General features: G+C 39.6%; 1 protein-coding gene across 1 annotated transcript in view; it reads left to right on the forward strand.

Annotated features, from left to right (window-relative positions):
• The window catches only part of LOC144762658 (uncharacterized), a 1356333-nt gene that overhangs the window by 862200 nt on the left and 477661 nt on the right, over positions 1–16472 (forward strand). Inside the window, exons 25-27 of the mRNA XM_078647891.1 lie at positions 3192–3239; positions 6929–6976; positions 13367–13414. Of these exons, the coding sequence (XP_078504017.1) occupies positions 3192–3239; positions 6929–6976; positions 13367–13414 (144 nt within the window). The remainder of the gene's footprint in view (positions 1–3191; positions 3240–6928; positions 6977–13366; positions 13415–16472) is intronic.

A 16472-nucleotide genomic window follows, 5' to 3' on the forward strand; every position in this document is an offset into this window, starting at 1 on the left:
AGGCAGGCACTAAAGACCCCAGAACTCGTTTAAAGCGGCCACAGAGGGGGAGACTGCTCATTACCCTTGCCACACTTCTGAGTGGGCATGCAGGCTCTGCACAAGGTAAGATGGGTTTTTGCATTTTGGAAGCAAGGGCCACTGTGGTATTGCTTTCAGTGCAGCAAAAAGGAACTGCTGCAAATGTGAGTAGGGTAGTCCTTGAGAACTTTTTCCCAATTGAATAGGGAGGAGCCAGGAGTCACCCCACTCACTAGCTAATGCCATAAATACAAGTGGTATCACAAGGCACTCATTTCAGAACACTTTCTGAACCTCTGGAAGAACAGAAAAGGACTAGACCCCCTCCCATTTCAATACCTAGACCGGGGGTTCTGGAATTGAAATGGGAGGGGGAGGGGGTGTTGTTTGAAAATGCAATGGAGCGCGAGAGGGGGTGGGGGGTTGAAAAGACAATAGAGAGAGAGAGGGTTGAAACACAAAGGAGACAGGGAGGCGTGTGGGGAGGTGAAAACACATTGGAGAGCAGGAGGGGAATGGGTAAAAGCACAACAGAGGGAAGGGGTAAAGAAGAGGGACTGCTAATGAAGTACATTTTAAAAAAAGAGTACCTGCAGGAGCCTGTGGCCAGTTTAAAGACATCGGCCACAGGAAATAGTACTTGGTCCAAGATCCACAGGGTTAGACGAGGAGGAGGCTCTGATCAATAGGAAGCAAGCAAACAAGACCCACATGGGAGCCAGCCAATGGGTAAGTAAAGTGACATAGGAGCTATGTGTGAGCCAGTCAATGGTAAGTAAAGGTAAATAATGGGCGGGCTAAAAGCCCATATTTCTTTTTTTTAATTAATTTACAAGAGATTTTTGAAGCACTGCACAAGCACTGTGCAGGCGAAACCTAAAATGTGTGGATTGGTTTGTGTGGCATGCATGCTTGTGCCTCTGTGAGAGTGCACAGGCAAGAACATACAGATATTGTGCCCAATGCAAACAAATAATAACAGTTTGGTATTGAAAAGCTGCACAAATCACAAAACCAGGAAACTTTATTATAATATTATCTTTGGCCTTCATTTTTTTTATAACAAGTCAACCTGTTTTGGTCATTTTAATACATTCACCTCTTGTTTTGGTATGTGCTACAACTGAAGTCATTGTTAATGCTTCTATTTCAAAGTCTCTTTCACCAGATGCCAGGGGCACACTTGCCATTAACCTGATAGTGCTAATATTGCTGTTTCTGTCCTGGCTGCATTCATGGCCTCGAGGCTTCTGCCCTTCCGGTTTAGGGCCTCTTCCTATCAGGTATTCACACCACTCTTTATTAGCATATGTAAAGATAGAAGTCTCACCTTTGTCACCTTGTAAAGAAATGTTAGCTTTCACACCTTATTTACAGTGTGCTGCTACATCCAGTCTGTGTCTCTAAGGGGTTTTGGTCCACCACTGCTGGGTGCTCTGAAAATCGGCAACCATATAAGAGAACGAGGAATTCACTATCAGTTAATGAATGTAAACAATTGTTCATGCATTAGCAGTACCAATCTCAATATACAGCTCCGGTCCAACCCATTTAAAGACACAGTGGCAGTATCACACAATGTGGACCTAGTATCACAAAGCACGGACCCAATATGATTGTGCAATGTACAACAATGGCCGAAATGAACAGGGTAACATTCCACTGTCCATCATACCACACAGCTGGAATCACATAATGCCGGCCAATAACTCTATCCAGTACAGTGACGGCCAGCGTGCACAGTTGTAACCCATCAAATTTGTTCTGAGGATCCTTTGGCATGGTCTGACGTAGACTGTCTAAAGAATTAAAATAAACTGCATGAATATGCCCATTGTATATATTAGAAACTGAAGATCAGGCCTTATTATGAGGATCATTCGAAAACTGTGTTGCTGGAGGCAATGGAGGGCTATAAACATGACTGCACAGCTGAGGATTGGTGTTACCTGGGGAAAAAGAAAAAATGGGAAAGCAGTAATGAATGAGTGTGCATGTTGAAGCTGCTGTGCTCGAATGTACCCCTTAAACTCCCTTCATGGCAGTTAAGGTAGGTAGATGACGATAACGCCTTGTATTAAACACCCTATTATATACACTGAAACATATTACTAATACTTAAGAGACATTCCAAAAATGTATTTTCCAGTTCGCTTTCATGAGAATGAAGGAAAAGAATGTGAGATATGTCAAATATAATTTCAAGCTAAAAATCCCCACGCCCCCTTAACAAGTTTTTGCATGCATGACATTAGGAAGTGCCATTCTCTGTGAGCTCACATTGATCTTTTCATAGTGTCTGTGTTCTGTTCAAGCAAAGATCTGAAATGACTGAGCCACGATCAGAGAGATCTGAGCCAAGACCCGACATCATTGGTACAAGATAGTACATTGGTGGTCCAGTATCCCTCAGAGCTGACCTAAATCACAGCCAAGTCTAAAAAGCAGAAAAGAGGGCTTAAAATAATGGTATTAAGCAAAGTCCCTACATTTATAGCCAAAGACCACACAGCAGAGGCTACAATCACTATAAATACCTATGACTTCAGACGTATTTCAGTAGGTCATAGAAGCAGCGTGGTTTTTAATCACCAGTTGTGTGTTGTGCCACATGTGCAGAGGGAATGTGCACATTTAGTAAATTTGAGACTAATAACAAGGGCAATACAAGTGCAAAATGGATACCTTACAGATGATAGATTTATATGGGTGTCTTACCCCACCCTTAGCCCCACCGAAAAAGCCACACCCCAGCTCGATTTGATGAGTTGCTACACTTATTTATTTCCAATTCAGAGCACTGCTGTTACTTACAGTGTTCTTAAATAATAAACCTATGGTATCAAGGCATATTGATAAACAGAGTGGTCTCAAAAATATTTGTTTTGAGTGGCATTGGTGCAGCGCTTTTCTAGTCAATAAACGTAAGAACCAGTTTGGCACCATCTAGTAGTTGCATCAAATTACTGCAGAAGTTACCCCAAAACTGCCTTTTTGAAGTATGGTGAGCAGCCCAGTAGGCAAAATGCTATTTACCTCAGAGTGCTGAAAATCCTCACCCCCATTCATGGATGGCCGCCAGCCATGTCAACAATTAATTAATCTAACGACCATATGCTGTAATTACTGATCAATGATTTTACAACTCTTCATGTCTATTTTTATTGCAGACCAAGAACCACAGAAGCATAAAAAAGACGTTCAGCCTCCAAAAGCAGGTGTGACTTTTTCAGGTTTAAGCAAGTAATCATCTTTTATGTGAGTGTTTAATGCATTAAGGACCAGAAGTGCAAATGCTTTTTGCATTTCTTAATGGGCAGATTTGCAATTTCGGACCATTAAGACATGTAAAACAGCCTTTTCCTATGCACAGCGGCCTTTAGGGAATCGCAAAATACGATTTCTGACCAGTAGAAATTACATTTTGCGATTCCCTAACTAGGAAATCGCAAATAGGGATTACCTATTTGCGATTATCACATGTACAAAGCATTTCCTGCAAAATGAGCATTTAGGAAATGCAATTACCATCGACTCAAATCGATGGTAACCATATGCAATTTTAAAAAGCACCCTAAGATGCTTTTTTTAAAGCGCAAAAGACCACACACCTATCCCTGGGGGCATATGCCCTCGTGTGCACCACTAATTTCATTGTGCATTTCGGGGCTCTAAGCACATAGTCATCCTTGGTTTAGTATTTCCTAAATAGCGATTTCCTAATTGGAAATCGCTATTTAGGTAAAGCAATACCAGACCATTTGGAACGAATGGCATGGGATCTTCTAATTGTGATTTCCTAACAGAGATTCCAACTCTGTAGGAATTGATATTACGAAATTGGTCATTTCATACATATCATTTTGCATTTCCTAAATAGCAATTCCTATGGAGTCGTTATTTAGGAAATGCAAATTTGCATTTTCGTACATCTGGCCCTGAATGTCTAGCTTAAATATGTGTTGTTGCTCTCCACATGCAAAAAGATGATACCCTCAGCAAATATTCTTAACACTAATTTGAGGTTAATCCATTGCTTCAAAGGGGTGCATTGCTGATTTTAATATTCTAAAATTGGTTGATCCTTTTACTGGTTTGAAACAGCTTATACCATGAAATATGTATGTTTTAAAAAGCACAACGTAGCTCTATTTGAAAACAAATTGAACAGAAGGGTAAACACTTTACGGCTTATTTTTTGTATCTAAGTAACAGATAGAAACTAGCTCTCCAAAAGGCAGTTTTTCTTTAGGTATTGATTTTGGGCTCAGTACAGTTTGGATCTCCCTTTTTTTCTGGTGGTACTTTTAAATAGCATTTTAAATCAATAGCATTTAGCTAAAAAGGGCCAAACTTCCCCATTGTTTCAAAAAGGACATTCAAACTGGAATCAATTGTAAAAACAAATCAAGCTAGGTCAGTGTTAGCAGGACTTTTGAAAAATAACAAAGAAAGCAAAAGTGAAAATACAACAATTTATTTTTGCATTTCTTAATAATCAATATAGTAATTTTCAGCTTGGCTCAGTTTCCAGTGGCTCACACAGCACCACTCAGTCCACACCACAGCCCTCTATAGATCTGTAACACTAACTCCAGATAAACAGGCATCACATGTCAAATGGAGTTCCTCTTTAAAGATAATGCTTGAACCTTGCTTCTGTGGCGTGAGTTAAAGGTCAAGTGTGCTGCAGATAAGTGCAAAGCAAGATTCATTAACAAGCACTTTTAAAAAAAAATAGATACTGGCATAAAACAAAAAAAAATGTTTTTAATGTAGAGCTTGGTGCTGATGTACGTTGTGTGATAGTAAACAGATGAAACAAGCATTTGCAATGCAATAGGACTCACATTTATGGGATCTAAGTGTAGAGCAAGATTTTTTTCAAATATCTTATTATCTAAATTAATTTAAGCTATGGGGCAATAATTTTGACACAATGTAAGGTCTTTATTGTCCTTAGGAAGAAATCTAACCTTGAAATGAACCTCACGATGATTGGTTAGATATAAAATAGAGGAAAGGATTATGTAATTTTTCAGCTAGATGCATGAAACAAAAATCCGCTCCCAAAGGGGCAGATTCTCAGAATCTGCCCCTTTGCGACCGGTATTTTTGCATTTGGGATGCATCATCCCAAATGCAAAAATCGCAAAATGAGAAATTGCTAAATTGCGATTATTTGCATTTAAGGAATCTCAAATTGAGATTCCTTAAATGCAATGCATGAAAGTTTTAAAAATAGCGAATTCGCTAATAGGGCACGCAAATTACCATGAAGTACAACTTCATGGTAATTTGCAAAAACTTTGAAAAATGCACTAAAGTGCATTTTTCAAAGTTTCATGTTGCGCACACACATGCCCTAAGGGCATGTGTGTGCGCAACATATGTGCACAGATCAATTTCAGGAGTGCAACAGGGTGTCCTTTGGACACCCCTGCACCCTTGAAATCGCAATCTCAATTTGTGATTCGCTAAATGCGATTCGCAAATTGAGATTGTCTTCCCATTCATTCCTATGGGCCACTAGGCCTGTAGGAAGAGAGCATAGACACCTTTGCGTGTATCAGAAGTTGTGCATTGCCCCTGTTGGGTGGATCAGGACTGGTGCATCGCTCCTGTTGTGTGGATCAGAACCAGCTCATCGGTCCTGTTGTGTGACCAGAACTGGCATGTCACCTTTCCTGAGTGGATGGCCCCAATGCGTTGCCTTTGGAACCAGCACTGGACAAGTTCTCTGCATCCTGTCGACGGTATCCTCAACGAATCTCCCCATTGCAGCTCTTCAGAGCCAACACGCCATGCTGCTGCATGGATATGGACATTTGTATCAACCCCCACTGCGTGGATTGATACTGACACATCACTTCTGCTGTGGCCCGCATCTTCAACGTAGACAGGACCAAGTTACTTTTGTTCAGCTGGCCTCACTGGGTCCTTGTATGCAGCCTGCTCTCTTTCACAGTCGGCATGAGCTTTTCACTTTCTCTTGGTTTGGCTTGACCAGATATCCCAAATAAGCACTTATTGCTTCTAAGCACTACTTTACAGTTTATTCTTCAAAAACTCGTATCTCAAATTATAAGTTTTACTTATTGGATCTTTGTCAGTTTGGCCTTGTTTTATTTATTCAATTTAATTCTATTTGTATACCCTGGTGTGGAATATTGTTGTGTGGTGTTTTTACAGTTTTACTGTGTGAAGTGTTGCCCAAACACTGTACACAATACCTCAAAGTTAAACCTGTCTGCTCTGTGCCAAGCTACCCCAGGGTGAGGACAGGTTAATTTAGGGTTTGCCTGCTTCTTTTTGAGGCTTATACCCAAGTCAACCTACAACCCAATTACTAACAATAACTAAGTGGGTTATGTGCTTGCTTATTACATTTAAGTGTAACTTGCATACTACAGGTTCAAATTTGGGCTGGGAATGTTCAGTCATTACCCGTTTTAAGGTTGATGAAATATGTCTCTATGAGTTGGTTAATAACACCGACTAATAGCTTTATCAAAGTTTGGAAGGTGAGCACTGGTACTATTAAAAAAATGAGTACAACAATGAATTAAATGTTTTGGTAATATCAGGGGCAATGCCTTCATAAGGCACAGTAAGTACATCTAAGGGTGGTGATGAATTACTACAAATGACCCAGACAACTGTGGCCCTTATGTATTAAGACATTTCCCTATATACAGAGAGTGGTTAAAAGTCTCTGATACATCAAAGCCTTGTGTTTTTTCAATGCTGTACAGTTTCAATTTACATGGATATTTGAACGTTCTAGCATCAGTCCAGGGGGACTTGCAGTCATCTTAAAGATGACTTAGTCTTAAGACCTTGAACAATGCTTACTAAACAAAAGTTCACATTTCTGACAGCCCGATGATTTTTCTTTTTATTGTAGACCAAGAAACGCAGAAGCGGAAAACAAATACTAAACCTACAAAACAAGGTAGGCTTTTTTTTATTTTTCAGCACAATGGGACAGATGTAGCAAGCTAAATTGCAATTGCAAACGCTGAAATTCGCAGAATTTCAGCGCTTGCAATCACGATTTTGCTGCATACAATGTAAGAAAGAAATACCTACTCGCAAAATAAGGAATCGCAAAATTTGTGATTCCCTATTTTGCAAATGCATTTAGAGAATCGCAATGTGCAATTCTAAATGATACTCTAGTAGCCATCGAAAATTGCCATATTGCTGTAAGAGTTTGCAAATTACCACCAATTTCAAGTTGGTGGTAGTTTGCAATTTTCTTGAAAAAAGCATTTTTTTGCTTTTTTTAAAGTGCCATGTGGCGCACAAACATGCACATTTCAGGAGTGCACCAGAGTGTCCTTTTAGAACCCTGGCACCCTTTAAATTGCATGAGCAGTTTGAGAGTACCTAGTGGGTACTCGCAAATTGTGCATGAAATTCCCATTAATCCCAATGGGCCTCTCAGCCCATAGGAATGAATGGTGAATGGATTCCTTAATTGCAAATTGCAATTTGCGCTGCGCAATCAAGGAATATTTAGGATTCGCAAAAATTATTGCGATTACTATCTACATAGCATTTTCGAGTCCTTAATAGTGATTCTCTAAAAATCGCTATTAGGGACTGGCAAACTGCTACAATGACACATATGCCCCTATAATATCCTTTTTTTGAATAAGCTTTTAATTAATTGAATTTCAAGTAAACATACTGGCCAATCCATTTGACCAAGAAGAAGGAAGATAGAGTATACTACATTTTCTTCACATTAAAATGAGAGATAAGAGGTCAATTATTCAAATATGTGTTATACCATTGTGTATTGCTGATTCTAAATTTTCTTTTTTTATCCAGGCACCATAATGAGGTGTGTAGTCCAAGTAAACAGCTAACCTCTTACAGATGCAGTTCCTGTTTTTCTTTGTGCTTAATTTCTAAGCCTGATTTCATACTTAATGCATTTTTAGTTATCATTGTAAAATACATTATGTGCTATTTCTGATGTGCATTTCACTCTAGTTAGATAGAGATTGATGACTTGGCATCCTTGGTATGGTTTTCACCCTAACTTGTTGCCTTTAACCCTCCTGTTTTTGCTGTCTTTAGAATTCTGCACATGTTACTACTGCTAACCTGTGCTATAATGCTTGTACTCTCTCCTTAAAATATGGTAGAATTGGTTTACATTCAAATGGCATAATTTGGTTACCCGTATACTCCCAGAACAGTGTCACTACCTGTGCCCAGGACTTGTACATTAAATGCTACTCGTGGGCCTATAGCACTGATTGTGCCACTCACTTCAGGAGCACTTTCAACATATCTTAAAATCCCATTTCGACCTGGCGAAATAACTCAAATATATCTTTCACCCACTTGGGTAGACCCTGAACAGTGTAAAGGGTAGAGTGCAATGTATTTACAAAGTAGGACATGTTTTTTTTCAGTTTTACATGTCCTAGTAGTGAACAACTCTTACATTTGTTTTTCACTACTGCAAGGCCTACCTCTCCTATGGGATAACATTGGGGTTACCTTATTACATTTAATAAGCTACAACTTCCAAATGGGAACAGGTGTCTTTGGAATTGTAATGAAAATTCCTAACTTATGGTGAACTTGTTGGACTTTAAATTAGAATGTTGAACATGCAGCTTTAAGAATGTTGGCATTTTCCTGCCTTAGCCATTTAGTGTCTGCATCCTCTCTCTGGATCACATGACGGGGTGTAGTTGACAATTGACCTTTGTGCATTCTTCCTAGACATCAACACACAATAGGGAGATTAGGTGTGCCTGAATGGGCCATCACTGGCTGGATGGGAGCAAGGAGCTGGGCACTGCCCCACTTACAGTTTAATAGGCTGTGTCCTGCCTCCAAACAAAGGACGGCATACCCCCTGTAGTTAGCCTGGTGCCAGGCAAAGAAGGTAGGGCACCTGTGCACTTTAAAGGCAATCCTCTAGAAACCAGAACAAGGGATGCATATTGGACCTTTGACACTAACTCTTTAGTGCACTTCTTAACCTGTGGATTATTCTGAATCCTTGAAATGCCTGGCTGCTTCTAAGAAATAGTTCACAACTCTAAAAAGAAGACTCGGAATATCACAGTTTAAGAAAACAAAGTGCTTTCTGACAAGTGTGAATATTGCAATGTAAGATGAGAGGCTTTACCCAACCGCATCTTTCTTCAATTATTGATTTGAAGATGCATAATATATGGTGTAATGCTTAATTCATGGAAAGACTAAAGATCTTATTTAAAGTTTGCCGGATGGGATACTTCTTTAAAACATGATGGCTATCCGATCTGTCTGTAATGCATTTGTAATATGGTGGACGTGTTTTTGCCACATTTGTGACGGAGTATTCCATCTACCAAACTCTAAATAAGGTCCTAAATCTAAACGTTCTTGATCCTCTTTGGCGTTATTTCTCTAATTCAAGTATGGGACCTTATAGAAAATGAAGGCAAATGATATTAGGCTGCTGTTGATGTAATAAATACTCAATTAAAATGCAAAATGGATTGTGGCTTACTGCTGATTTTAAGGACTTCCAGCTTGATTTCCTATCTGGAATGTACTAAAATGGATGTGGTAAAAGTAGTCACAATTTATTCACAAAATGCATTGGGATTTTGCAAACTGACCTATGTAGTTTGGTTCATTGAGCACAGAACTGTAGTGGGTCACAACTTGACCTACCCCATCATTTTCAACACTCATGAGATAGGTAGCATATTACGATTGGCCACAATCACAGGCATGGTGGCTTAGTATTGTCAGCAGACTACCATTACTGTGATTTCTTTTAAATAAAGCAATCTTTTAGCCCATGTTCTTGAAGGGAAAATGGGATGTGTTTAGCAAACATGAAAAGTTTCCCATGGTCCACTGTCTACTCCTAAAAACATTTTTGTCAACATTTACAAAAGGGTACGGCTCCTTTGGCGATTCATTCCCAATTGAGAATAACTTACTACATACTGTAAGGAACGGTATTTGGAAGTGTTGCCTTTAACATGCCCTTCTAAATAGTTATTTGTAATAGTTTTGTAAACCCAAAAAAACTTCAGGGAACCATTTCAGAATTGTTAAAATGTGTTGAGTACATACAAAAAAGTATTTTCACATTTACTAAACCGCTGATTAACAGAATCGGAAGGTTTGCAAAAGTGGAACCTCTATGTACATGACGCTCATAATGGCATACATTAATATAAGAGACCATCCCTAGTAAATCTTTTCTTCTAAAGACAAACCAAAGTATCCGTTGCCACTAACTCATTGAGTGTAAAATACTAAAGATATTGTTATAAATACTAAACTATACTTTGACCTACCACTGATTGAATTATCCTGGAAAAACTTCAAACCCATAAGTATAAGAAGGAACTAAGAATTTATCACTCCATTAATAGAGTTGTCTAACAAGCCTTCCAACCTCACATGCAAACTACAATGAGCTTAAATTAGTGAGGGCCAACTCTTTTTGAGCTTTGCCAGATAGCATCTTGGTGGAACTAGAAAGCACCAACAGATCCCCAAATATTTGCATGTGACTGTACTATGCAGAACTTCGAAACAAAAATTAGTCTCTGGTTCTCCAGCTTTCCCAAGTCTTTAAACCTTTTGGAAATTCTATATTCTTTGAATTGTTTTTATTCAATGTCAAATTATTAGCTTGTTTATAAAAGTCCAATTAATAAAGAGTACTTTGAAGCCTGCAAAAGTGTAATCCAAAATTGCACTATCAACCAGAAAGTGTATCACTTCTAGAAGCTGTCCCATCAATATAGGGGAAAAGCTTTGACTCTGGCTTGTGAGGGTCCCAAGTGCAATGCATTGGATGGGGAACACTCCCTTGCTTTAAGCCCTTTTTGGGGTAAATATGGTCTGACAGAGATAGCCCATTGCCAGTTTTTATTTGTACTCAGCTTCGATTAGCCTGCATAGGTCTGTGAAATCTATTATCCATTCCCTAATCCAGCAATTGTTTTTCAAAGCAACCTCTATCCATGTCGCCATGTGGTCAGTGAAACATGTACACAGCTTGGATCCTTAGAAGTGGCCTTATTGGTAAGCAAGTAGGGAAGTTGTGGTCATTGGAATCCAGAAGCGTGTTTTCCTGCAGGCAGCAAGTATCCCACTTTGTTAAAAAGAAAGAACAATTGTGTTTTCATCAAGGCTATAATATCAAGTTATAATATTCTGATTACCTGAAATGCTACCTGCGTTGTGCCAAAGAAAAGATCAGCATGCTCCAGCCATATTCTCCCTCTATACTAGAGCTCTGAAGGCACATTCATCCAAATAGCATTTCTTTCACCAGGCCTAGGAAACCAGTTCTTTATTGTAATGAAAACTAGTCGACCAGATAGCTCCACCCCTAAGCCCTCAATGCTTTCACTCTGGTAAAACTCTTCTTATGCTGGTGAATGCTGGTGCTAATTGTCTTTATGAAATTGGGTTAGCAGCTGCAAGGAAAAATATAGTTGAATAGCAATCACGTAAGACCTTCTCTCTTCTAATCCATGGGCAGTGAATGCCTTTCTCTCTTTCCAAACACAGTTGCTTACATCCTCAGATGACTATGTTAGTTTTGTTTTTGTAGCTACATTATTTCAATTATCCCTCAGTACCTGAAATTTAATTGAATCAATATTTACTGAATTCAAATAGTATGAGGTTGGATGTGATTTCAATAATTTTATTAAATCCACTCTATTCAAGATATCTTGAGGACCTCTTGAGACATTTTCTGTAATGAAGAATCAAATGCTGAAGTGCATGATCTAAATTTCCATTATAAAAAGTGACGTTGTACATTCCAGGAACTTATCTTGCCACCCAATGGGTCTATTGTCCTTACCAGAATATATAACCTAATCTGTAGTACCTGCCCTTTAACAGACGGAAATACTTGTACCATTCTTTTCAAAGTAGAAATGCATGCTAGATTCCTCTTCTACTGCCTACTGCAATTCACAATTTGCACTAGGTGGAGCTTGTCAGTGGAAAGTAGCAATAGTTCAAGGCTGGTCTGAAAGGAGTTCATATTTACAATAAAAATGCTCAAATACCTTCATAATAACAGTATATCTTCAAGAGATCAGCTTGTTGCAGATGTGTAGCCCCTGCTATTAGGAAGCACAGCAAATATTCAAACACCAGCCAATAACTAGCAGGTGCACTTTATGTCTCTTTTTGCCCCTGCCATCATGAGTGTTGTAAGTAGTAAATCTTTAATCATCATTTTGAAACATGTTTTCTGCATTTCCAGATGCACATCTCACTCAAGGCAGAGATTTTCAAAGACATGCAGTAATATTACAAGGCTGGTCTGAAAGCAGTTCAATTTGACAGCAAAATGTTGGAGCACCTGTATAATAACTTTTACTCAGTGAGGAAAAGTTCACTCCTAGGCTCCTAGGCACAGATTTGCTAACCTTTCATGCAACAAAATGCCGCAAGACAATTTGCTACTCTGAATTGTGTGAAAGAGAGAGAGCAGAAATGAGCCTTATCTACTAAAATATTTTGCAATATTGCTCTCTCACAGCCCTGGTGCACTTCAGGCAGCATAGCGCAATACAGGCAGCTCTGCACCATGGTGCAAGGGTGCCTACATTGTGATTAAGATTGTGTACGTTCCTGCATAAAAACAATTTTTTAGAGGCATATTCCTCTTTCCATTTTTACTGCAGACTTCAGCACACATGGAAAGAGGAAGTAATGAGGAGAAAGAAGTTATTTTTCCTTGTTACACTTTTTTTGGTTAGGCGCACTATTTTGCCATAAACCCAGCTTTACTTCCTTTAGTAAATCTGTTTTCCCTCAAAATACATGGGTGAATGCATGAGAAAGCCCATGCTTAATACATGCAACGCCTACCTGATGCAGTGTAATGTAACTCGGTAAAAAGGAGCTTTTTTTTATAAAGACACACCAGATGACACAAATTGTCCCTTGCCTGGCTTTGTAAGTCTTGACTAGCATTTTGCGCCATGGCTGTACCGAATAAGTAGAGCAATCCCAGTGGAAAATGTTAGTAAATCTGGGCCCTAGTGCATTGTCCCCAAAACAAGAAGCACAGAAAATATCCAAACACCAAAATGCCATGCCCACTCCAACAATCCAGCTTATAGGTTTTATGTACAGCTTTTGTTTTTGATAATAATACCAGCCTCTTGCGATCTATGATAGCCAGGCCAATGTATAAAACAACTGATATTATAAATAAAATGTATTGGGTGAAATGTAGCTGGCGGGAGGATTAATTAACCATAAATTATGTCCAGTGATAATTAACCACTACTTTTAACATGCCACTTTGTTGATTGCTTTTGTTTTGTAGACAAAGAAACACAGATGCATAAGAAGGAAATTCAACCTACAAAACCTGGTAGGACTTTCTTTCTATTTTACAGCATATTCATCTTTTTTTTGTGAAACCATCCAATTCATGTAATGTTGAGTGTTTGTACTGGCCAGTGCCCTTAACTAGCAGGAGGGAGATGAAATATGCTTGACAATTCAGAGTTTGTGCAGCTAGTCCTTTCTGCAGCTACGACTCAATGATTTACAGGGCTAGAGGCGCAACACTATTGTTTTCCAAATGTGCTCCCTTTTCATTAGCAGCAAGTTGTATTCAAAGGTCATATGTTCCAATGTGGGACCTCTTATTGACTTTTTAAATAGTGGTCTAAGATATCTGCCTGTGGTGACCTTGGCGCAGCCATACCCTCACCTTTCTGTTCTTAGCGCTGAATGCATGGGTTCGTGACTAAACTGTGTAAATGTCTGTATTAGTCTGTCAGTTGGTATGTAAGCAGCTGAATGGGCTGCTGAGTAGCTACATGAGTGTCTATATGGGTTGTTAATTGGTTGTCTGAGTATCTGTATGGATGCCTGAGTGTCTGTGTGGGTGGGTGGGGTTGTGTTTGACTCTATGCATAGATATGTGAGTGGGTAAGGCAAACCCACTTGTACAAGTGGGCCAAGAGGTAGTAGGATCGACTATTTTCTTTTGAGTTTAGAATATTGGCAAAGGGTGAGGGACATGGAGGTCATGAAAAGGCCAGAGAGTAACCATGATCTGTTGTCACTGACATTAGACATGAATTGTTGCTCGGCTACGGGCGGCAGCATGGACATGGTAACAGCAGATCCCATTATGTCCCATCACTGACGAAGGTTAAAGTGGTCGCAGGTGTCCAAGGATGAGGAAACTGTAGTCAAATTAAGTTGACGCTTGCACCTTCTTGCCCTCTCGTTACTCGAGCCTTGTGAGGACAACTTTATAGCATTTACAGCAGTTTATGAAACCAAGTTGAGATCCTTTTTTATGAAACCGAAATCAAGAGCTAATAGGCCTTCTGTGCTTAAATCAGCAGAATGGTATGATGGGGCATGTAGGAATGCTTACAGGGCTTTATCAAAAGTAATAAGGGCAGGTTTACCGCAGGAGGTAAGGGAATTGAGACATGAATATAAGGCCACCCAATATCGGGCAAAGAAGGCTTTTGACGAAAGTAGATAGAGGGACCTATTTGATGCAAGTTCTGGGGAAAACTGGTGTCAATTCTGGCAACTCATTAAGGGGGTAGTGATAATGTCGGTACGGCACCAGCTAACAATGTCCCTGCTGAATCTTGGGTCGCTCATTCTCAGACCCAATTTTCTTTGCATGGAAATAACTATGGACAGTATCAGAATGTAGTTCCGGATTCAGCCCTAACATTCACTTTAGTGGAAATAGAACATGCCTTGGATAGGGTAGCTGCAGGAGGAGCCCCGGGTACGGATGGTATCCCGGTGGACATATTTAAAGCTGACCGGGAGAATTGGTTGAAATATATTCTTACTTTTGCCAATGGACTGGCAAGAGGAGCTCCAATCGTGGAATCCTGGCACAGGGCTGAAATTGTCCCCATATATAAAAAAGGGGATCGTGCTAGTCCAATTAATTATCGGCCTATAAGCCTTATTGATTTTATGCAAAAGCTGGTGGCTGGATTAGTGCTAAGCAGGGTAAACAGGAGGATTGATGACAATTACATTTTATCCACCTACCAAGCAGGATTTCGCTCTCATGTTAGCACTCTTGACCAAGTTTTTAGATTTATGATGATATATTGGAACACCGTGGTGTTAGCTGGGGGCACCCTCTATGCAGCATTTATAGATCTTAAATCTGCATTTGATTTAGTGCCCCGTAGTAAGCTATGGAACACACTTAAGGAAACAGGGTTGCCTGCTGAGATTTTAATATTCATCATAAAACTGCATGAATCTACTTATGCCCAAGTCCGGTGGGGTAAACAGGGTGAGGTAACTGAACGTTTTCCTGTGAATAAGGGAGTACGGCAGGGGTGTAATTTAGCCCATACCCTCTTCTCCTTGTTCATTAACAATGTCATCTCATACTACACTGAATATCCTACGGACACTCCTACTCTTGCTGGTTCAACGGTTCCTCTTTTAATGTTTGCAGATGACACTTTACTTTTGTCTAAAACTCAATCCGGTCTGCAAAGAGCCCTTGATAGATTCAGTCTTTTTTGCAAGGACCATGACCTTGTAGTCAATGTTGACAAAACAAAGTTCATGGTGTTGCATAAGTATAAATCAGTTAAAGCTAGAGTAGAAATGAACTCTGAGACTCTTGAACAAACCGACTCATTTACATATTTAGGTGTTACAATGGGCAAAAGGATGAATTGGAAGCCACAGATAATTTTGCTAGTCCTAAGGCACAACAAACTGGCAGGGGCCCTTTTAAAAGAACATCGTCTATCCCAAACCAAACCAGTTGCTCCCGTATTAACTATATATCAAGGGAAGGTTAGAGCCTCAATTATAGCCTCAATTATTTATGGAGCTGAACTTTGGGGATTTGAAAATGTAGTTCCTTTAGTCCAAGTGCAAAATACATTTCTGAGGGCATTGACCGGCCTTCCTCAGTCTACCCCTCTTAGGCCACTATATCAAGTTCTGGGGTGTATTTAGTTTGAGGGGGCCGCGGGTTTTAGACCTCTTGCCTATTGGCGCAGGCTTTGGACTACCCCGGAGTTAGCACCCTATGGGCAAGCTCTTAAGCATATTAGAAAAGCAGACAAAACTAATCAAATATCTTGATTCCAAAGGATTCAGGCTATATTATCAGACATTGGTCTGATCCATTTGTGGCAGGACCCAGAAGGGAATACTTTCCCTTCAAAAATAGATTTTAAAGCCTTATATAGGAACATGGTCAATTTGTAGTCTATTTCCCAGGTGAATGCCACTTCCCTAACAGGTCTCTTTCTGGAACTCAAAATTGATTATAGACTGGAAGCCTATTGGTACACCATAATGAGCCCTGGTGATAGGAAGCTCTATCATCAATTTAGAGTGGGTACTCTCTCCCTAAAATCTTTGTCAAGTAATTGGGGGACAGTACAAGACTACAAATGTTATTG

Source organism: Lissotriton helveticus, chromosome 6 (assembly GCF_964261635.1).
Source record: "Lissotriton helveticus chromosome 6, aLisHel1.1, whole genome shotgun sequence".
In the NCBI taxonomy this organism is placed as follows: domain Eukaryota; kingdom Metazoa; phylum Chordata; class Amphibia; order Caudata; family Salamandridae; genus Lissotriton; species Lissotriton helveticus.